At 37.7% G+C, this 24,090-nt stretch overlaps 2 protein-coding genes across 4 annotated transcripts in view; one reads left to right on the forward strand and one right to left on the reverse strand.

Moving 5' to 3' along the window:
* Window positions 1–506: 506 nt before the first annotated feature.
* On the forward strand, window positions 507–8,284 carry ckmb (creatine kinase, muscle b). Its single transcript, XM_014974478.2, has 9 exons — window positions 507–607; window positions 1,805–1,914; window positions 2,015–2,111; window positions 2,263–2,417; window positions 3,403–3,535; window positions 3,610–3,781; window positions 4,472–4,595; window positions 5,801–5,990; window positions 7,724–8,284. Exons 2-9 carry the CDS (start codon window positions 1,816–1,818, stop codon window positions 7,900–7,902), a joined length of 1,149 nt encoding a protein of 382 aa, XP_014829964.2. The 5' UTR covers window positions 507–607; window positions 1,805–1,815; the 3' UTR covers window positions 7,903–8,284.
* A 906-nt stretch (window positions 8,285–9,190) lies between these two features.
* Window positions 9,191–24,090, reverse strand: part of mark4b (MAP/microtubule affinity-regulating kinase 4b) — a 61,417-nt gene continuing 46,517 nt past the window's right edge. For 2 of the 3 annotated variants that reach the window (XM_088011615.1, XM_088011614.1), the window contains exons 15-17: window positions 21,409–21,681; window positions 14,632–14,676; window positions 9,191–12,317 (exon numbers count right to left, since the gene is read on the reverse strand). In XM_088011615.1, coding sequence (XP_087867741.1) covers window positions 11,969–12,317; window positions 14,632–14,676; window positions 21,409–21,681 — 667 coding nt within the window. In that variant the 3' untranslated portion in view covers window positions 9,191–11,968. Of the gene's footprint in view, window positions 12,318–14,631; window positions 14,677–19,261; window positions 19,345–21,408; window positions 21,682–24,090 lie in introns of all 3 variants that reach the window. The other variant, XM_088011616.1, reaches the window with a different exon arrangement.

A 24,090-nucleotide genomic window follows, 5' to 3' on the forward strand; every position in this document is an offset into this window, starting at 1 on the left:
CACGTAGCAGTCATACATGAACTGAAATCTAATCTGTTCTTGCTATCAGGATGATGTAATCAAAGTTATTTTAACTTCTTAAAACGAAGACGGAGCTCCAGTAACAAACACTCCAAGCACAGTAAACTCTCCACATGTCCAAACTGTTGGATCTTTAGTCAATATCAAAGTAAAATTTTGATTCTTGGTTTAAAACACTGTGAAGAAGAACATTAGTTTATGTTCATAAAATAAAAATAACAGCAAAAGACACTTAAACTGAAGGCATTTTGCATGAATCTGATGTGATTGTGTTCCCTTTGCTGGTATCCAAGCAGCAACCAGGAGGCAGATGGTGGAAGGTTGGACCAGGCGCTCGCAGCTGTTCCCTCGCCCCTGTTCTCCAGCTCTGTGTGACGTTTGTTCTTGCCTTTTAGGAACCCATCCATGCCCAGAAAAGCTGTGTCAACCAATGGAATGAGGGGACCCCAGACCCAGCCATCCAATAGTCACAGAGATCTGGGTATAAAGGCTTTAGTCCGTCACCTGTCAGAGCTGGGCAACCCCTACATTGGGCGAACAGGATCTGATCCCGGGATTTGTTACTTCTTTCTTTTCTCCTAAGCAGGTAATAAAGTAGCAAACTGATATTTTTAGATGAAAATTAAAAAGGTGTCAAAGATTTCAGCAATCATTTGGTCAAAACAAATTCCTTGCTTCCTTCTAATCTAGACAATACAAATGGAAATAAACTATATTTACTTAACTTCTAAAAGCTTTTCTTTTGAGAGACTTGAGTCATTTTTGCATAAGAAGTCGACCGTGCAACAGGAGAGTGTCCTGCAAACAGTTGTGGCTATCCATCAACTGCTGCTGACGCCTGCAGAACAGCTCTAGGCTTCATCTCTGAATAGTTTAGGGAGCTCGATTTAGCCATTGGAAGGTATGGAGGCATCTGTGTGGCATGCATGCTTTGACCTTTTGGCGTTCCGGGTCTCATGAGTCTGATGCACTTCCACAAGCTGACCTTACAGAAACTGGCAGCTCAGACTATTAACTGATTGATTCTGCAGCTGCAACTTCACAAGGTGCAGCTTTACATTTAAAAATCAAGGTGCAATGCTTGAAAGTCAACAGAGCACTGCAAAAACACAAAATATTACCAAGTAATTTTGGTCTAGTCTCTAGAACAAATACCTGCATACACTTGAGGTGAGACAAAACTAACTTACAAGAACCTTTTCAACAAAAGATAGAAGTTTGTTTTAAGTCATTAATTCTTAATATTGATCAACAAATTCCACTTCCATTGGCAGATTGTTTTACTTATAATATGGGGAAAATGTGTTGTTATAGGTGTAGCAGGATATCTGCACTAGAAACTAGACCAAAATTACTTGGTAATATTTTGTGTTTTTGCAGAGGATAGGTTAAATTTGGAAAATAGGTGTTAAAAAATGATCGGTTTGATTGTTGGTTTTATTTAAAGTGCAAAGGTTTGGTGCATTTTGAAGCCAAAAGATGAGCCAAATGCCCCCAGAGTAAGTCTCAACTGGTTGGAGCTGAAACGAATCGTCGTGGTTCTATTTATAACCTGGACAGGTGGTGAGACATGCAGGCAGTAAATGTCTCTGTCTCACTCCAGGACTCACGGAAAAACATCCACATTGTTTCCTTGACAGACTATATTTAAAATCTGACAATTTTATGTTGATATTTGAAGACTTTTCTTCAACCGTTCCTTCTAATCACCAGAGTAACCAAAGCCTGCGCTTCCCTGCACATGAGATTCTTAGAAATTAACACCTCCTCTCCACTTCCTCAGACAAAGTAAGAATGGCAGCCATGAAGAACTGCCACAACGACTACAAGATGAAGTTCTCCGTGGATGAGGAGTTCCCCGATCTCTCTCAGCACAACAACCACATGGCCAAGGTACACCGTCATATTTAGCCTCTTGGATGAGCCTTTAAACTAAACTAGCTTCCAACCGAGGAAACGGAGTAAGTGAGGTATTTTGTGTCATCTATTGCAGGTACTTAACAAGGACATCTATTCCAAGCTGAGGGGCAAATCCACCCCCAGTGGCTTCACCGTGGATGACGTCATCCAGACTGGTGTTGACAACCCAGGTAAGGACTCAGTCGTCTGCAAAAAAACAAACACAACAGCAGATTTCCTGTCCAAGACTTAGATTAACTGAAGCAAACATCTGAATATTCGTCTTTAGCTTCGAGATGGTTCCAGGAGGTTTATCTAATTCTTCCGTATCTTTTCTGTAAGGTCACCCCTTCATCATGACCGTGGGCTGCGTCGCCGGAGACGAGGAGTCCTACGAGGTCTTCAAGGAGCTGCTTGACCCCATCATCTCCGACCGTCATGGCGGATACAAGCCCACCGACAAGCACAAGACTGACCTGAACTTCGAGAACCTGAAGGTAAGGACTTGGCTTTAGCCATTCTGGGTTCAGGGCCAAACACTGTCACACTCATGGGGCCCTCCATTCAAATATGATGTCATTTTTTCAACCCTTAATTTATCTTACCATAGTCAGTCTTGATTTTATTTGGTTTACAATGCATCTTTTTTTAGTTATTTGTCTAATTTATGATAACATCATGTTTTCATCATCCTTAAGTATAAAAGTTACCAATTTGGCTACAAAAAGGTGCTGCCACCTAGTGGATGTTTCATTCCTGAATTCTAAGTATCATTATTTTACCCCACACTGGTCCAGTTCAGCATATTGTTCAGAATAAAAACACAATTTTACATTCAAATATTAAAAATGCTCAATTATGCTATAGCTAAGCTTCTGTATTTATCTACAACCTGTACATAAATAAATGTGAAATGTATTTCTTTAGCTCACCAAAATGTTAAACTCTGCACATGATTACTACATTAACATGAGTATAATAAATGATGATATATTGGGATTAAATGGCAGGGATGAGGAAAAATGTTATAGGTACAAAATACTGTAAGAAAAGTATGAAATGTCCAATTTTTTAGTTACGCTTTTAAAGTTTTGCAAAATGCTCAATGCAGTTTTCACTTTTGAAATGTTAGCACATTTTCATTAAGTATTTATTAAGTTATCTTGGCCTAAACCCTTTTAAATTACATATTTAGCACAAATTTAAGAGCAAAAAGAGTAATACATTATCTCATGAGGCCTCTAGTCTTCCCTATTTATGGTTCTTTTTGCACCAATTACTTTATTACTGCAATGGCAAACAATACAACTTATAAGGTATGTTTAGGAGACCCTCTCAGTAGTTGTTTTGCTGAAGTCACTTCAGCAAAATTATGTAATTTTGTCCATCTTTTAGTAAAATTTGAACTTTTCAGAATGCTATAAAATGATGACAATTGAAGCAAAACAAAGAAAAAATGGCCTCCCCTCTTTGCACCATCAGGGTGGCGACGACCTGGACCCCAACTACGTGCTGTCCAGCCGTGTGCGTACCGGCCGCAGCATCAAGGGCTTCACCCTGCCCCCCCACAACAGCCGTGGAGAGCGCAGAGGCATCGAGAAGCTGAGCATCGAGGGTGAGCTTCAAACTGACTCACATCCCCACCGTTTCCTTCTCTCCTTGAATATTCTGTCACCGTTCCCCCTCCAGCCCTGTCCTCCCTGGACGGCGAGTTCAAGGGAAAGTACTACCCTCTGAACGGCATGACCGACGCCGAGCAGGAGCAGCTGATCGCTGATCACTTCCTGTTTGACAAGCCAGTGTCCCCCCTGCTGACCTGCGCCGGCATGGCCCGCGACTGGCCTGACGCCAGGGGCATCTGGTGAGCAGAGCTGCAAATAACGATTATTTTAGTTATCAATTATTCTAACGATTAACTGATTAACCGGATAGAAATATTGGTACATTCTGCAGCTATTTTGTACAGTTTTGCCTTCATTACAGTTCTGAATGTTTTATTCTTTCAGCAAATCATCTTTTGTTGAGTCTGTATGCTCCACTTAATGATTAAACGATTACTAAATATGCTGACGATTATTACAATAATCAATTAATCATGATTAATCCGTTTAATCATTACAGAATTTGAACCAGGAGAAGCCAGAACTGCCACTTGAGAAGTTCTGGGTTGAACGTATTTACAGACAAATGGTTGTTTTTGTATCTTAAATGCAAAATGAACGTATTTTGCACAGTTTTGGCTCAACTATTGCATTAAATGTGTTGTTCTTTCAGTAAATGGACTTTTGTTTAGTCTGTATGCTCCAGTCAGCAATTAATCGATTATTAACATTAGTTGACAATTATTTCAATAACTGATTAATCGTGATTAATCGTTTCAGCCCCACTGGTCTGATACATCTTTACAAGTAGCCAAATAACCTCTTTGTTCACCAAATAAGACATTTCTGTTGCATCTTCTTGATTCACTTGGACTGAATCACCTTATCAGAGTTGAAGCTCCAACTACTTTCTGCTGCACCTTGATTTGAATAATATTTTCATCCATCAGGCACAACGACAACAAGACCTTCCTGGTCTGGGTGAACGAGGAGGACCACCTGCGCGTCATCTCCATGCAGAAGGGAGGCAACATGAAGGAGGTCTTCAAACGTTTCTGCGTTGGCCTGCAGAAGGTGAAACTCATAAACCTCAGAGCTGCTGAAAAGCAGACACATTACAGATCCAACTGAATTCTTAAAATACGTCAGATTTGCTGCAGCAGTCAGACTTCTATTGTACTGATGAAGTGAAAGTCCTTAAAGTGGTTTTCATCGAGGCTTTCTGGAGTTTTAATTGGACTTTGGACATTTTTTAATACATATATTTGATATTTATGTAGATATAAATGCATTTATTGACAACAGAAAAACATTTCCCCTGGTAAATAATGTATCTAATATAAAAAATATAAAAAAGTTACACCTAGACCAGAAACTGCCAGCCGAATAACCTCCATAGATTGCTAATCCCGAATTAGCTGCCTTACAGTCCCAGACTGTTTTACAAAATATCTCTGCAGAGGGAGAAATTACACATCAGGCTGCATGAAAAATACAAAAAAAGTCTTGTTATATTGACAGGAATTACAGCATATATATGTGGAGAGGCACAAACATTTGTCCCTCCTTTTCTCAAATGGAAGATTTATTATTTAGTATCAAATCATAAACATCTGAATATCAGAACATTTCACACAGCATCACTTTAACATGAAAGCAATTCAGCTTGAATGTAAACAATCTGCTTTTTCTGTCGTTTATAAAATAATTAACATAATATGTGGAAGAAGTCCAACAGACCAACTATAATTAATGTTAAATATTTAGTTAGGGAGCTAAATAAATAATTATTTAATTTCAAATATTCATTCTTAAATATTTAATTTAAAAATAAATATTTAGCTTTCAAACTAAATATTAGTTCAGTACTAAATGTCATTTTCAGACTAAATATTTAGCTTGATAACTAAACATTTAATTCACCAAATTACATATTTAGTTTGGAACTCTGACATTTATAAATATATGAATAAAATGGTGAAAATATGACTTTGAGAAATGAACAGCCACATTTTTTCAGGCTAAATAAACCAAATTATTGATGTCAAGTTTTTAATGTGTAACTTTACAAACGGCACCAAGTGTTGTCAGGCACTGGACCGATGGAAAGCTGCCGGAAAATACTGAAAACTCCTAAAACTGTTAACCAACACCACTTAAAATGGACGCTGTGCTTGGAGGCAAAGTGAACATATTTTATGGATTAATAGAAATTAAACAAGCTGTATATGTTTCGGTAGTAATCAAGCCTTACTCCGGTGCCTCTTCATGTTGGTCAGATTGAGGAGATCTTCAAGAAGCACAACCACGGCTTCATGTGGAACGAGCATCTGGGCTACATCCTGACCTGCCCCTCCAACCTGGGCACCGGCCTGCGCGGCGGCGTGCACGTCAAGCTGCCCAAGCTCAGCACGCACCCCAAGTTCGAGGAGATCCTGACCAGGCTGCGTCTGCAGAAACGCGGCACAGGTACGTACGGGAACAGCTTCCTTTACTCTGCGGGGCGGAAGAACAGGTGTTACACCCAGAGGCGGGTAGTAAGGAGTAGCTATTTTGGAGGGGGGGAAAGTACTTTTATTAGCATCTCTAATTTGCTGTGCTTTTTACTTTTACTTGAGTAATTTTATTATGACGTATTTCTGCTCGTGGGTACTCTGCCCACCTCTGGTGACGTCATATTCTATGACCGCTGAATATTCTGGCCGTAGGAGGCGCTGTTGTGTTTTTACTATATACTTTGCCACACCTTAGAGTCGAAGAAGAGTATTTTACTCCAAAAACCGTCGGAAGGAAAACAAATGCAGAACAAAAATAAAGAAAAATACACGGAGCCCAGTTCTCTTACTGTAATGCCCATAATTATTTTAACTTTGTCTCTCAATGTTGTGTCTTTTTATGTACTTAATGTATCATTAATTGTCCATTGTGCTTTTAAACCTGAAGATGAACAAATAATAAAAAGTGACTTCTGACCACTAATATGTCTGTTGTGGAAATACAGATGGTCCCAGAATATATTCATATATTGTATATACTGTATAGTGAAATACTAAATATTTAAGCAAAGCTGCTTCTGCCGATTGTCTTCTTCCTCTTCAAAACAAAAAGTTACTTCTGACAACTACGATTCCCTGTCAACATGTTTTATTAACTTTATATTCTAACACAGTATTTAAAAGTAGTTCAACCTCACCATCTATCCACACAAAAACCTCCTGGTTCCATGTTTAATTTAGGAATTAAACATGACGGATTGTGATCGGCTGACGTAACTTTCGCTTTGCGCTACACTGCCCCTTATGGGCGTGGCATGTTTACAACAACGCTGTAATTCAGCAGCTTGAACGCTTACCAATCAGGTGTGGAAAATATTGTTTTATATGTACACACCTTATTGTTTTCATCCAGAAATTTCACGTATGTGCACAACACTGGAGGACAGAAAGACGATTGTTTTACTTACCAACAGAAACATTCTGATAATCAAACCTGGAGATTTAGGTATTATTAATTCAGTGCAGTGTACTACAGCAAATGGGAAAATAACACAGAAAAACCATTGAAGAACAACTCAAAACCATTGAATATTCTTATTGTCTTGCTCTCTGTGTCGGCTACGCTACACACAGACCCGTTGCCACAGCAACTGACAACAACACCACCACTAATGTATCAGGATTCAACACCAAAACACAAGAACTGAACATTCAGTCTGTTACAGTTTTATGTTTTTGGGCTTGATCTGTATTTTGCAGTCGTTAATAAGTGATGGCTGTGGTAAATTAGCCATCACTGCTATTAGCTAAGCTAACACAGCGGTGGTTGATTAGCTAATGTAAACACCTGATCTATTGATGATCTATCACAAATGGTGGGTGGGTCGCCTTTTTTTTCTAAAAAAAAAAAAAAATGAACCGAAGCACTGGATTCTGCAGCACATCTACATGTTAAGATTGTCAAAGTGAAGCTAGCATAGCTACTTCCCTCTTCTTTGCAGTGTTTTGGATTAAAACTTTTTCCTGACCTTATCTAGTTGTCCTAGTGTTGACAATTAGTAGCACATATTTAAGATTCAGAGCGTTAACAACTTGAGAGCTAAAACCAATGCTAGTAATTGTTGATGAGTTTTTGCTCTCCAGCATGTGGTTAAAAGGACTCAGCGATGTTTGGACTAGGCCTCATTCTTCCGTTTCCTCCGCCAGGCGGTGTGGACACAGCCTCAGTGGGCGGCGTGTTCGACATCTCCAACGCCGACCGTCTGGGCTCCTCCGAGGTGGAGCAGGTGCAGCTGGTGGTCGACGGCGTGAAGCTCATGGTGGAGATGGAGAAGAAGCTGGAGAAGGGCGAGTCCATCGACGGCATGATCCCCGCTCAGAAGTAAAGCGGACAGACAAGGAATTTGATAAAATGACTGTCTGTGTTTTGTTTTTTTTTCTATTTTCTAAAGAAAAAAAATGAACATGTAGCCTCGTTGTAAAGTTATTTTACTGGTTTCGGCCAAACGGCTACTTCCTGCTGATGGCTTCCTTCCATCCAAAGACACTCCACTTTTCCTTCTGCTCCTTCCTTTCTTACTTCTGTTTACTTTTTCTGCCTTTTCTCCCTATTCATCTAATTTCTTCTAACCGATATCTTCCCATCGCCTTCGTAACATCCTGGGATCAACCTATGCATAGTCTGGTCGTGGCTATGTGTGTAAAAAGTTTTTTTTTTGGTTGTAAAATGTAACTGGAGAATTAAACAAAGCCCCATGTAACAATCAATTCATCCTGTTTTTGTTTTTCTTCATAGAAACCAAAGATACAGTTGAAATCTGTGTATACCTGCTGCAAAAACAGACATCACCTTTTTTCAACTCATTGTCTGACGAAAGATACTAAAATTCTCCTGTTTTTAGGTCAAGGCGCTTTAGCATTACGTTCTGCTAAATACCATGTTGGTGTAGCACTTTAGTTTAACTTTCATTAAATACCATGTTGGTAAAATGCTTTAGCTTTAGCTTCTGCTAAATACTGTGCCGGTATAGTGCCTTAGCATTACCTTCCACAAAATAGTGCATTGGTGTAGCACTTTAGCTTCCACTAAATATTGTGTTGGTATAGCGCGTTAGCATTAGTTTCCATGAAATATCTTGTTGGCAAAGGGCTTTCAAATTAGCTTCCACCACATACCATGTTGGGATAGCGCATTAGCATTAGTTTCCATGAAATATCTTGTTGGCAAAGGGCTTTCGAGTTAGCTTCCACCACATACCATGTTGGGATAGCGCATTAGCTCCTGCTAAATACCGTGTTAGCATAGTATTTTAGCATTAGCTTCCACTAAATGCCATTTTGGTATAGCATTTTATAAAACCTTGTTGGTATATCAGTTAGCATTAGCTTCTGCTAAATACCATGTTAAAGAGCTTTAGCGTTAGCAAAACTGCTTACATTATGTGTAAGCTACAATAATGAACCAGACTTGTGGAGTTCTGTCATTCTCTTCCTGGTATGTTGGCTAATTTAATTTAGATTTTACAATCAGGTTCTACGTTAAAATATACTCTCTAGTCCGTCTTTGTATGATTTCCCAAATTATTATTTATTCTGATTTAATGTTACACGTGGAGAAAAACAAAGTTTATGGATCTTCTCCAAATGTGCATAAAAAGGAAAGAATAAAAAATATCAGAGGTTGAAGGTTTTTATTTTGTGTCACACATTATATCCTAGGAGACATGCAGGACTGCAAGTCGGTCGTTTCTGGTGTCTCAGCCGGCGGCACGTTGGATTTAAGTAATCAGTGGTCTTGCATGGATTAGTCTGAGAACATTTTGGGACGATGAGGCAGAGCAGTAAACAAACAGAAAGTCGAACAAATAGCCTCTAAATCACAGCTTGACATTTTCAGACACTGACGGACACCAGAAATCAGAGAAACTCCACAAACATTGGGAGATTTTCTTAGAGATGAACCTAAAATAAAACAAAATGGAGAATCTTTTATACCTGTTACAACAAAGTGATGCCAGAGATTTGGATGTTTGAGCTTGGCATTTTGAATCAGGAATCTGATTGGTTAACAGTCTGTAACTTTAATCCACTGGGGGAACAGTCATACCAGCAGTGCTGGGAAAATCTACAGCTTGTATGGAAAAGAATCAAGAAACAGCTTAGATTTACAACTCTTGGCAAAAATTATGGAAGCACTTCTCATGGAGGATGTTTAATAATCGATCTAAAAAAAAAAACAAGCATATTTGTAACCTGAAAAACCATGAATGACCTTAATATAATTAATAGAAAATGGTTTAATTTCCCCAGAGAGAAAAAAACTGAGTAGATCAAGAAAAACCATTAATTATAACCAACTGTTGTACACAGAGGTGGGTAGTAACTCCATAAACTTACATTTAATTTGGGTAACTTTTGGGGAAAAAAATACTTTGAAGAGTAGTTTTACTGTACCGTAATTTTTGTTTTTTTACTTGAGTGATATTAGTTTGGGTAAAATTTGGAGTAGCAATTTAGCATTAGCTTCCACTGCATGTTAGTATAGCTATTTAGTCTTAGCTAAATAACATGCAGGTATAGCACTTTACTTAGTGGAAGCTAACACATTATCATTAGCTTACACTAAATAAAATGTTGGCTACACTAACTTTAATGTTAGCTTCCACTAAATAACATGTTAGCATAGCTATTTGGTGTTACTTTCTACTCCATAGCATGTTGGTGTAGAGCCTTAGAGTTAATTTCCACTAAAAATATGTTGGTGTAGCTCTTGAGCATTAGCTTATGTTAGTACAGCATGTTAACATTAGCTTCCACTAAGTAACATGTTAGTTTAGCACTCTAGCGTTAGCTGGCACTAAATATTGGAATAGTTTTAGTTGAAATAATGTTTCTGATTAGTGCTTAATGTTAGCGCAGCTAGATTTTCAGCTAGCAGAGCTCGCCACTATTAAGCTTTTACCCCAAATACTTTTTCCTCGAGTAAAATATGTAACAGTAATGCTCCTGTTACTCGAGTACAATTTTTGTGTACTCTGCCCACCTCTGGTCATATCAGATGTTTTTCATTACATTGCAAAACATTCTCAATGTGTCATGATTCAACATTTTTGCCAGGAGTCATTGTTGTTCAGTACACTGAAAACCTGAAAGAAAATGTACTCAGTCTGTTTAAAGATTCCAGAAATCTTAAAACTTAACCAGGTGACGTCCAGTTGGGTCTAAATCATGCGATCCTTGGCTTTGTGGCGGTTTTCTTCCCTAAACATCAACGATCAGACAGTCTGGACACCGAACAAAGTGAGGGAAGCACCAACTACTCTATTTTGCTCTGAACCAGTTTAATGTCGATGTGGGAGAGAATTTAGTTTTGCAGTTGGAAGTAAAAGCTGTTGGATTTTTTAAAAGATTACTGAAGGAATTTATTTTCTTTAATTTTTATAACATAAAACAAAGTAAACCAAATCGTTTTTATTATTTCCATGTTTAATTATATTGGTGCTGTAAAAGTAATTCATAATAATAATGATGTAAAAAAAAATACAGTTACACCATTAACTGAAGCTTAGTGTTGGGAAAGAGCTCAATTAATTCAATTATTATTTTTTTAATTTGGCAGGTTTGCTCACTTTCTAACTACAGTAAAAAGAAAGTACACCCTCCTTTAATTCTAGAGTTTTAAGTAACAGGACAAAATAAAGTGATTTGATCTTTATTAGATTCAAAAATATTTGCATCAAACCTCAAGTTTAGAGAATCACACTAAAGATTAAATGACAGTAAACATACATCAAACTAAATAAAACCCCAATGGAAAGATGTGTGGAAAAACTAAATGCACTAAATGCACCCTTAAAATTGTTTTTATCGTGGTTTCATGTTTGTTTAATAAATAATGACAATTTGAAAGTCCGAAACATTGTCATTATGTCCTTATATGGCAAACTTTATAGCTGTAGGAGGGTGTACTTACTTTTACCATGACAAAATGGTGGAGCAAACGTTTCAGCAGGTATCCAGACAGAGGAAACGTAACTACGCTCCATTTAGTCTGTTGGCAGTCCCTGCATTTCTGCATGTCTCCCCCTAGTGGCTGGAGGTTTCCTCTGTGACATCTGCTTCCAATAATGACAACAGTCGTCAATTTCCTCCTATTTTAAAAGCACTAAGCAAGAAAAATGAACTGATTACACAGAAAAATAATTAAAAAAACATTTAAATAGCAGCTCTTTAAAAAGGAATGATGACAAGCGACAGAAACAACACGTTTTCCGTCATTCTCAGCAACCTGAAGTTAAATCTGAGCAAAAAAGAAAGTCCAACTCTATGGCCTCAAGCTGTGTATGTGTGAGCTCAGCGGGGGTCGGAGGTCAAAGGGCCATCTTCAGTCCGTCTGGCTGTGAGTGGGAAGAGTCTGGGAGCTGCGGGTGTTTTCCTGGAGGTGTCAGTCTGTCACCTACCCGCTTCACCTCGGAGCTCCAGCTCCTTCGACACCTTGGCGGCGATGTCTCTGAAGGCCAACGGCGCCCCCCACAGGCGCCTGAACTTCACGCCGCTCTGGCCCGGCCCGTTGGGCAGCTGGCAGACCTCGGCCTCAAAGGCCACGCGGGCTCCGGCCGCGCCGTGGGTGCAGGACAGGAGGAACGGGCCGGCCAGGTGGACCTGGCAGCCGCAGCCCTGCGCCGCCTCCCGCAGGGCCAGAACCACCTCGGCCGGGTCCCGGGGGCTCCGGACCCTCACATCCCATCCACATCGGGGGGTCCGGGGCTCGGCCGCTTTTTGATGCCCAGATAGATGGCGACTAGTAGAGTGGAAAGAAATTTAAAGAGATGGGAAAGAATGTGTGGTTGAAAAAATAGAAAGAAAGAAGAAAAAAATTTAATCAGATTGTCCAGTTTCCTATGGGTGTCTTAAATTTAAAGGTCGCCTTTAATTCTTCCTTGAACATGTTAAGATAACTCTAAACAAAACATGTTTTTGCCCAAAATCACTCTTAGATAGTGAGATTTTTCTCTACTCAGTTCTGCCTATTTTGAGCTGTTTTAGGATCTCTCTCACTTTAAATCCAAATAAGCTGCAGCTGGCCATGCCCCCCCAACTCAAAGTTTACACTTGGACTTAAAAGTGGCTTCAAACAGATGCGCAATTATACAACCGTACAGGTTTGAAAAGAAGAAGTGGAGCCTCCAGCACAGCCAACAAGAATGCAGCAAGTGGTTTCTGGATGGTAAGTCTACAACAAAACACTTATTTTCTAGCAGCCATTGTACAGCGCATACTGTGGCTAGCTAGCTAGCAAAAGTATATAAACAACTAGATAGCGATAGCCTCCACTGGGTTGAGTCACTTGAGTAATGAATGTCTGAAAAAGTAACATTATTAAGGCCAACTTACATTTTAAAAATTAATTTAAGATATTTTAAGGCCTTAATTTTAGATACATAAATTTAAGACTTTTTAAGGGGCGCAGAAACAGTAATAATTGTTCACTTTAATATAAAATAATAGAAACAGTAATAATTGTTCACTTTAATATAAAATAATATAAAGCATATAGAGAAACACTCCTGTTAAAACATCAGGTTTAGTTTGACTTTCCTATTTTTTACGTGATCTGTACAATTTAAGTGAAAAAAACTCGTTTGACAGGAAAAAGTATCAAATGTTGATTTGTTTCTGTATGTTTTTCATATAAAAATGTCAGACTATCAATTAAAGTCTTCAAAGACATTATCTGCAAAGGAAAGAAGAATGGCTAAAGGGAAAGGAAGGAAATGAAAAGGTGCTTTAAAAAAGTATTGTGTGTAAACTTATTAAACAATATTGGTGCTTTGTTTACATTTTTACCCTCTGACAAATCAGATAGCTTCTCATTTAAGTTGTATTGCATATTTCTCAGTTTAAAATAAAAAAAATGTTTATAGTAGACAAATGTGACCTGTAACTGTGATGCAATCACAGTTTATACCCATCAGAACATCAAGATAAAATAAATGCAAATTCACAACAGTTCATCTACAATAGCACTAACAACAAAAAACCACACATTTTAAAACCCTTCTAAGGTGCAAATAGGGTGTAAACATTTATCTTAGTTCTACCTGCAGGAATTATCACAACACACTCTACTTCACAGTCTGCATAGATTACATTGACCTGCCACTGTTTTACCTGCTGCTATTACCCTGAGACTGGGCTGGAGCGGCTGAGGCTGAGAGGAGCAAATGAGAGCTTCAGTAAGATAAACTACAAACTACCAGCCACAGATGTACAGGAAACATGTAACAGATGTAATCCTGCTGGATTCCTGTGAGCAGGATCTCACAGGAATTAATGCCTCAATTACAAAGATAGAGAAACAAGGAAAAAACTGGAAAATGTCAGAGACAGGAAAGAGGAAAAATGAAAAGGGGAAAATAGAAAAAAATGGAAAACAGAAAAAAAAGAAGGACAGTAGGAGAAAAGGGATTTGAGAAAAAAAGTGAAAACTTACGAAAACAATTAAGGGGAAAAATGGGAAACAGACTAAAACAGAAAAGAGAAAAATGCTAAAAAGGAAAGAAAAAAGGACAAAAATGAGAAAAAAGCAAAATCTGGCAAAAAGAATAAAATAAAAAGAAGAAGGAAAAGGGAAACAAGAAAAAAGGAAAGAGGATAAGGTGGGATTTTTCTTGGCCATATAGAAATTGGTTTATTTTGCAAAACTGCAGTGGCAACACCTTTTTGTGCATCACGGGTCACATGATCAACAACCAGATGTTACAACTGGTGCAAAACACAAAGAAGACGAAGAAGAAAACAGGAAGCAGTTGGAGGATGATGCTTTTCAATGACTTAACACATAAAAAACTTATTCAAATGTGATTTTAATTACTTTTCTCATGTAATGGAAACACTGCAATTGTGAAATTCTGTTTCTTAAAAATTAGCAGAATGCTCACAAAAGGTTTGAGCACATTTGCATTGGAAACGCAGCTCGTCAGATTTTCAACAAGCTGCGTGGCCCGGCCACAGATATGGCCATAGATTTGGGTAAACCAACTTTACCCAAATCTATGTCAAACATGAAGATTTTAACAATTATCTGCAAGACAGACGAGATTCACTGCACTCACCTTGTGACCGGAGATCTGCTGATTCTCTCAGGTTGGTCTGTGACCCTCAAGAAGAAGAAGAACAAAACAATCCATTAGGAATCAACCAAATATCAATTCAACACATACCAATGTCCTCTAAACTTCCTCTATAACACAGAAAAACTCGGACCCTTAAAGCACAGATGGATCATCAGAACCCTCCGCTGTTCTGAAACACCAGATGAAACAACAACATGAAGCAGGTGAGAAGTTTGGGTGGAGTGGGATGGAGTTTATACTGTAACAAAGGAATATCATCAAACAGTCAGTGTGTGTGTGTGTGTGTGTGTGTGTGTGTACTTGTTTTGCTACATATTGGGCCAACTGCCCAATACATTCACCGACTCCCTGAAGACCTTTATGTCTATGGGGACCAAAGGTTGGTGATACTGTGGTAGCCCCCTATTTCGCTTGTAAGGGGTTCAGTTTAGAGGAAGAATGTAAATTAAGTTTTGGTTAAGGTTGGGTTAGACAAGGGGCCTGCAACCTATGCGACCTAAAGAGCCATTTTATTCAGAGAACAGCCACATAAATCTCTTTAAGAGCCACAAATGTCAAATGTTGCCAATTGGAGCGGAGACCGCTCCAAAAGCAGGAAGCAGACTAAAGCACAGGGTATTCTGGGTAAATACAATGAAAACAAACAAGCTAATCCAGCGCTAGCAGGAGAAATGACTTGTGGTCTTTAGCCAAAGACAAAAGAGAACTCCTCTGACGCTACTCCATTTTTATTTACATTTATTTACAATAAGGAAGATGGGCTCAGTGTCTTCTTGGAAGGTTTTTGTGTTACTTTCTTCAGTGGATCTTGGTGCAGCGCCCTTGCAGCTGAGGAGGGAAACAGGTTTTTCAAATGGTTTAGTCCGTTTGACAAACTGCAGTGTGACAAGCAGCAGCTAAAAATGTAATAAATGTTCCAATTTTGGTCCCAAAGCAAGCCAAGCTTACCAAACTATCAGGTGGGAAAACAAAGATGCGTCATTCTTTGTGAAAATCCAGTGCAAATAATTAAAAACTGTGAAAACTTCCAGTTGTTATTCTCTGTATATTTAAAAACATAGACTGATTTTATGTAATTTTTTTAACAAAAGCTATTAAGAGTCATTGTGGGAAGTTCAAAGAGCCGTAGGTTGCAGACCCCTGTGTTAGGGATAAACAGGTAACAGGTGGGGTTAGGGTTAGGCATAAATGAAGATACTAAGATGAATAGAAGTCATCTTAGAAGGTTTAAATGAGAACATGCTTCAATCAATTACATTTTCATAGATTGCCACATAATTAAGTATCATGCACAGAAGCAATGAACTAGAGCGGAAGTTGTTGTTTCTCTCTTTACGTTGTCTATGGTTAAGTGTGTTTTGATGTTGATTATTTTTTCTTTTGTATAAGTCACTCCCTGAACAAAATGTCCCAATTCAGACAATTAAGTATCTATTGAAGTCAATACAAAGTCCTAATATGGATCAAAATACAAGCTTGAGACTGTGCATGAAAAGATGTTGACTGGAAATTAATCAACCATGAATCTAAATAGTAAAAATCTGAAAAGAAATTTTATCTGACAAATAGACTGAATAAATTTGGTGTTTAACAGTGTGATAAAAAGAAAATATGCACCATTGTATTATGATGATAAAATATAAATACATAACTATAAATATTTCTCCAAGTTTAAGTTCTTTAGAAAATCCTCTTTTTGTAACCAGTGTTGTTAACTTTACAGATTAAAAAAAGAAAATAAGCAAGTTACAAACAAGCCTGCACTTTTCATATGTGATCACTAGATGGTGCAAATGTTTGCTTAATTTTCTTAAATTAAATTTGTATTTTTTAAAGTTAGTTGGCACAAAGGTTTTTCTTATCAGCTGTTTTCTTATAACAGCAACAACTGCCTCGTCTCTGCATTGTGTCACTAAATCAAAATAAAACCCAGACGATGTGTTCATGAAGACTCTCTCTGCCTAAATAATCAATGATCAATAACTGTAATCTAAATAACTGCAGAAAATAAACAGGGAAGATCTTCAACAACCTTTAATGTCAAGGTGATGGAAATCAGAAGATTCTTGCTTTTTCTTCAAACTGATATTTGAAAAGATTCATTTATGTTCACTATTATCCTAAAAAATTAAAACAAAATGCTAGATCTGTCTTCTAAGTGGTTAAAAAGAAAGTACAAACAAGTTGTAACAAAAGTGGCCTCTAACAAGTGAAATAAAAAAGTAGAAAAGGAGAAACAAAGAGAGACGGAGAAGCTAATGGTGTCACCAGACAGCCTCATGTGTCTTAAGGAAGAGGTGTGTGTGATCCGTGTTTAACAGAAGGATAAATCCTGGTTATGTAACTAATCCTGATTTAAAGCAGCAGTGATGCCGGGTCAGTAAGTCAGGATGACTGCAACAGGCTCAGACGACTCTTACAAGCATCTGGTGCTGCAGAGAGCGCAGACATATGCTGCACGCTTTAAATGTCACAGGTTCAAGGCTGAAGACCTGCAGACGCAAATGCTTCCTCTCACTTCCCTACTGAAGCACACATGGTTAAAGGCTCCAGAAAACAGTCATTTTCTTGAGTTATTGTGGCTCTTTGAAAAAGAAAATCTAAAGTGAGAAAAATCTGAAGCCTAACAAAGAAACATCAAACAAACAAAAAAAAGTATTAAGTATATTTTAGTATATATAAAAGAGATAAAAAGTTAAATGAAGTTGAAATTAGCTTTTCTATATGCTAAATACATTTGGAAATAAGAGACAATCCATAATATTGCACCTTGAATGGATAAAGTGTTTTAAGTCACCATCTCTACATAAAATTACAACTAACCAAGCTACACTGGAACATTCACCATATGCTAAAACCTGAAACATGAACCAAACAGACCTGGTTCACTCCAAAACTCTGCAAAGATTATTCATCTAGTTGACGCCACATTTGGAAAAAAGAGGGGAATAAAAAGGAAAATGAGGGAAAAAAACAGGGAACACAAGAAAAAAATGGTGAAAGAATATGGAAAAAGAGAAAATAAGGAAAAAAAGGAAAAAAGAAGAAAAAAGGGAAATAAGGGGAAAATAAAATAAAAAAGAGCAAAAGAAATAAAGAGAAAAATGGAAACAAAAGAAAGAGTATTTGGAAAAAGGAAAAATAAAAAAGTAAAATAGGGTAAAAAGATGAAGGAAATTAAGAACAATAAGAAAAATAAAGGAAAAACTGACAAAATAGAGTAAATAAATAAAAAGAATAAAAAGATCACAGCACAATTTATCCGTGATCAAGCTCCACTTCGAAATTCTCTTGGTGAGTTGGTAATCGTCCCTCTGGTTTCCCTGGCAATATCTAAACACATGATGCCGTTTCTATGACTAAGACAAAAACAGTTCAGTTGTTTCTGTCTCCTGATCAACTTTATACATCTAAGTCTGTTCTGACTCAACATTTAAATCCATCACTTAGTCAGAAGGAAACCTAACCCATGTAAACAAAAAATAGAAAACATTACTGTACTAGGTTTTTTCTTGCAAGCTGATAGCTGCAGCATTTTCTTGTAATGCTGCAGCTCAAGCAGCATTTCAGCGCAGCATGAAACCGAGCCAGCGGAGACGCAGACAGACAGAGAGACACAGAGACAGACAGACAGCTCTGAGGTGAAGCTGTTCTACACGAAGAAACAACTAAAAATCAAGTTTCCTCACAGAAAAAACAACGGGAATGAAAAGTCAGAGCGTGCCTTGAACGCAGCATGAAGAACTCAAACACTGAGTCACATTAAAGGTGAATAAGCTGGGATTAATGAACATTTCCAAGGATTAACAACATAAAGAAACATGACTGAATAAATGACATCGAGAAGCGACAACACAGCTTGGAAATACCACAGCACAACAGAATAACTGTTGATTATATATTTTAAAAAGTATTCAATTAATGATGTTAAAAGATTTAAGAAACTGACATTGTAAATGTTATTTTTACCATTTTCTCCACTGTTAAACTAGAGCATCAGTAAAGATCAGTAAATTTTAAAATATGCAAATTTTTGCAGTTTAGTGAAATAAATCACACTTCTTTAAGAAAGTGGCGCTCAGAGGAAGCAGATCCCAAATGGGAATGTTTTTCCCAAAACAATATTTGTGTTTGTGCTGCCGTGAATGCTGCTCCATGCAGTCACAGTCATACAGTTACCTAAAAAGAGAAGTAATAAATTGTTTATCATCATCATTTTTGACCTTATCACAATATTAACACAAAATATTGTGGTAAAATTATAAGTCCGTATCGCCCATCCCTATGCTTGTCAAAGAAGATGGCCGCTCTGGGAAACTATGGTAACCCAATGAGTGCATTGGTGGAAAAAACAATCTAATTTTCCAAAAAATTAATCTTCAATTATTGGAAAGATTTCAATCACCCAGAACTAGCTATAGCTGAACTAAAGCAGGGATTACACTTCCTGCATGTAAAGCAGCTTTACCTCAGGTCAAGGTTTGCACCACTGAACCCCAAGCTGCGACGGACAGCAGATGGAGGGAGGAGGGAGGACGACGGAGGCGCTGGAGGGTGGGGCAGGCAGACAGACAGATGCAGCCAGAAAACATGGGAAAGGAAAACTTACTAACTGTTTTTGTTCCCTGTGGGAGGGTGCAGCCCGACACGGACTTGTTTGAGCTCGGACGTTTAGAAGGGTCAAGAGTGACCCTGCGAGGCAAGAGGAAGAGAAGATGAGAGGAACGGGAGGTTAGAGGCAGAAAGAAAGAGAGAAAAGCAAAGTGAAAGGGATAAAAGAATGAGAGTAGGAAGCAAAGGTAGAAGAATAAAATTTGAACAAAATGCAAAGAAAGGGCAGAAGATTGGCAGGTGTGATTGGTAAGAAAAGGCCCAAGTTGTTAAAGAAATCAAACAGATAAAGCAACAATAAGCAGCCAAGAACAACAGACCATAAGAAACATACAGTAAGTCAATCTGAGCTGCAGACCTGGGTCAAACTGTTTCTAGGTGATAGAAATAAAAATGTTTTATCATGTCACAGTTTACATGAATTATGGGATATCAGTACAATTGTGCAAATTGAAATTACAAAAATAAATTTGCTTGTTTCAAATAAACTTGTTTTTCTATCAAAGAAAAATCTATTTTTAGGATTTTACAAACCATCTCAGGTGTAAAGATTATTTAAATTCAAAGCTTTTGCACATTTTACTACACACTGTTAAATCATAATATTTCATTCATTCAATTAGACATTTTTCTGCATATAGATCAAAATGGAATCGAGAATTTGAGCAGGTTATATATTTAAGATTTGCTATACTGTTATTAGACCCAGGTCTTGCATTAATGTGGGCAGAATTTGACTTGTTCTGGTTTAAAGGAAGGCTGGTAGGTTAGTACTGGTTAAGGAAAGGGCTGAAAGAGGCAGCAAGTTAGCTGTATGGCCTTTGTGTTGAGGTTTATAAATAAACTCAACTAACAAAAAGTGCTGTTACTGCAGAAATAATGAACAAAATCCAACTGTTAAAATATAAATGATTCTGAAAAAAGTTAATTTTAACCCCTTCAAGCTTCATTTTTATCAACAGAGCAAAAAAACAAAAAAAAAACATTTTTCTACTCTAATTCAGCATGAACATTTTTAAAAAAAATTACAAGCAGTTCAAGAAAGTCCGCATTTATGCTTATAAAAACATAAAAATAAAATGTGAGATAAAATAAATTGTGAAACCACAAACAAGCTGTAAAATCCTTGCAGATACTTTTATCTTTACAGAATGACACTAAATAGTTAAATGTTTTCTAATATACCCCAGGCCTGATGTCCACTGAGATGGACACTCAACTCTGACAAAAATCCTGAAATTTAATGATGAAAAATATTTTCAAAATAACTTCAAATGCTGTAAGTATTTAAAATTATAAGAGCAGTTCCATGCGGCTGCCATGAACATAAACTTACATTTCTGATGGTAAATAGAAACTTCCTCCTCCTCTTTGCTAGTTTCAGATCAATGCTCGTACACTGCAAACACTCAAAATCTTTCCACCTAGTTCTGGTCTAATTTCTAGTGCTAATATCGTAGAACACTTGAAATAAGACAAAACTAACAAAAAAACCTTTTCAGTAAGAAATAGCAGCTTATTTTAAGTCAATAATTATTGATGAAAAGGTTCTTGTTCCATTGGCAGATTATTTCACTTATAACCAGATATTTCCCCATGTTTTTAGTGAAATAATCTTCCAATGGAACTAGTAATTTTTCATCAATATTAATGAATTACTGACTTAGCACAATGGTGTCCAAACTTTTTGCACTGAGGGCCGAAATCCCCAAGATGAAAGTCCTCAGGGGCCATTAAAAGACACAAAAAATCATATTGTGAATTCATCTTCCTTTACCTGCACACTAATAAACTGAACAAGTTCATTTTTATTTAACCAAAACCAACATTAGTATGAAATCTGCCTTAATGTTTTTATTTATTTTACTTTTTGAGCCAATTAATTTCCATTTTGCACTAGAAACTAGACCAAAAATAATTGGTAAAGTTTTGTGTTTTTGCAGTGTACTGTCTGATGCTAAAGACCAATACTGGTCAATAAGAAACTAGAATCATTCAAATGATCAAATTCCTATTTTTTCATTGATTTAAACCCAGAAACACATCTTGTCCATTCCAGTGGACATCAGGTCTGAAGAGGTAACTCTAAAATCAGATGCTCTCTACCTAATGTTTTCTACTGTGAACCTCAGCATCTCCTCTTACTTGCGGGTCAGCTTGGAGGTGATCTTGCTGAGCAGGTTGGATGGGGCCCGGCTCCTGACGTGGGGCAGTGGGCTGGCGTCGTGAGAGAGTGTCGGGGACGCCGGCGGGGCGAGAGACGGAGGCCGACGGTCTCTGATCTGACCCCCGTGGAAAGTGCTCCTCACCGTGGATCCTCTGGAGAGACGGGATGACGGCGTGGCGGACGAGACGCCGGAGGCGCCGGCGATGCTGTGGGAGGAGGGGGAGGCCGGCGGCAGGCGGTGGGATAAGGTGCTGCAAGAAACACAAGAGCAGGCGGATCAAAATGCTTTACAGCATAAAAACATCATACAGTTAACTGGAGACTGTATGACATCACACATACAACAAGAAATAAACATTAAATTTTGTCAAAATCAAGCAAATGCACATCAAATATGTTCGTCAATGTTCCAGTTATTATGTTTCAAAAGCAACTCTAAAGAATTTGTTGAATCTGGAACAAATTTCCAGAAAACTGCAAAACAGCTGAAACACTGAGTTCCTTTAAATCAATCGGTCAAGTTTTTTGTGCAGCACATGTCAGCAGCAAGGCAGCTCCACCCCCTCTAGCTAATGATCAGCCCAATAGAAATTGAGTGTTTTATATTAAAAAAAATACAAACTACTTAATTAAATGTCATGAAATATGCAGCAGTCGTTGACAAAGGCAGCTGTCATCACTTTGAGAGGACAATTAAAACCCAAAACATTCAGAAAAGCATGAACATAAACAGAACGCCTCAACATAAAGGCAGAGCTAATTAAGTCTGACTGTGTGGTATCTGAGTTAAAAGAGAAGAAAAATTATTATTAATAATAATAATAAAAAACAAGATTTGTAGAAAATAAGGTTCAGATCCATAAGAGTCATAATTTCTTGCTTTAGATGTTTATTCACATCTAATTTCCTTCCTGTCAGTCAACACTTTATCTCACTCACACACACACACACACACACACACACACACACACACACCCTGGCTCATTGGTGGCCTCAGGCTGCTTTTCATAACGCTCTAGATAACACCCTCACACAGAGTCCAGACCCATTAGCTGCCGCTGCAGAGCAAAATCGTTTAACGTCAATGAAACGCCGGCTGGTGATGACCAACAAGCACAAAGGGAAAATAAAGCTGCAGAAAACTAACAGGGCGGCTGATTTAAAGGATACGCGTCAACTTCTAAACTGAAAGTTGATAAAATTTAACTTATAACTGCTAGTTTTCCAGCTGAGTGGTGATGAAGTTTATCCTTTCTAAAAAATAAAAGTTTCACTTCATCTGGTGACATCACCTGAGGCATAAATCTGACTTTTCCTCTCTTTTGAGTCCAAATTTGCCCTTCAGTTGTGCTTAGTTGTATTCTGAACAGCTGCAACAAAAAGTCTGAGGAATATGTGAGGCAATGAGAAACACATGGAGCTGACTTATGAAGAGAACCAAGGCAGACAGGAATCACTCTGAGTCGTCATGAAAACCACACAGAAATGTTGTGGCAAGCCCTGCTGACGTCATAAACAACCATCAGAGTTAGGGCTGAAACGATTAATCGTGATTAATCATTTATTGAAATAATTGTCAACGAATTTAGAAACTGGCGTCCACAGACTCAAAAAAGGCAATTTACTGAAAGAACATATTCAGATAAGAAAGAAAATCTTCTGTCTGTAAATATCTTCAGAACTCCTCTGGTGGCAGTTTCAGCTTCACCTGGTTTAAATTCTGCTATAATATAATTTCCTATTAAACACCTTTTTTAATCCAATTAATAATCTGTTAATCCCAAAAATAATCAACAGGTCAACCCAACACTGTATTAATGTAAAGTCAAGCAGAAAGGTCGGAGCTTTTCACATGTTGACGTTGGAAATATGTTTTTTCTGCAGATGCTAGGCCTGTCAAATTAAATCAATTAATCACACAATAAATTAAAACAAATTCAGTAATTTCACAACAATTTATCTAAAAAACCTGGATGATAGAAGTTTTCAGTTTGGGGTTTTGGTCTCAACTATCCATTTTTTTAAGTACAATCTTGTTTACAGAGAATTCATTTAGTTGTTTATTTATTTTAAAATGTCTTAAAGTGTTAAATGCTCATTAGAATCTAAATTGGCATAATATCTTTGAGAATGTTTTGCCATTACTTGAAAATGCTTTCAAAACAATATTATCGTTTATCGTAAAAACTTCTGGGACAATTTATCGTCCAGAAAAGTTTGTTATTGTGTCAAGAGCAGCTGATGCATCTTTTGCTGCAAATGACGAACGATTCACTAAAGGAATGCTGTTGTTGAATTTTAGGCAATTAAATATTTTTCTTATTTTAAAAAGGAATTGGATTTTTTTTTCATGTTGTATAAAATATGTTTTATTGAATAACTGAATGCAGAACGTTGCAATGTTTTTATCTGACTAACCGATTAATCGTCAGTATTTCTGCTGTTATTTGCACAGTTTTTATTGTAAATAATGTTTTTTTCCACTGCACAAATGAAGATGAGCATTTTCAGCTCTGGAAGTATCCGTCTCCGATCTGAGGATGTGAGGATCGGCCCGGCGAGCCATGTGGGGCGGCGTCACATTGACGAGGTCTCTGGGACAGCAGCAGGGTCACGTCAGGACACGTCGACTCCTTTCCCTTCACATTTCCTCTTTCTGT

This window comes from Poecilia mexicana, unplaced genomic scaffold (assembly GCF_051168715.1).
Source record: "Poecilia mexicana isolate PSO_F unplaced genomic scaffold, ASM5116871v1 scaffold_13, whole genome shotgun sequence".
Classification (NCBI taxonomy): Eukaryota; Metazoa; Chordata; class Actinopteri; order Cyprinodontiformes; family Poeciliidae; genus Poecilia; species Poecilia mexicana.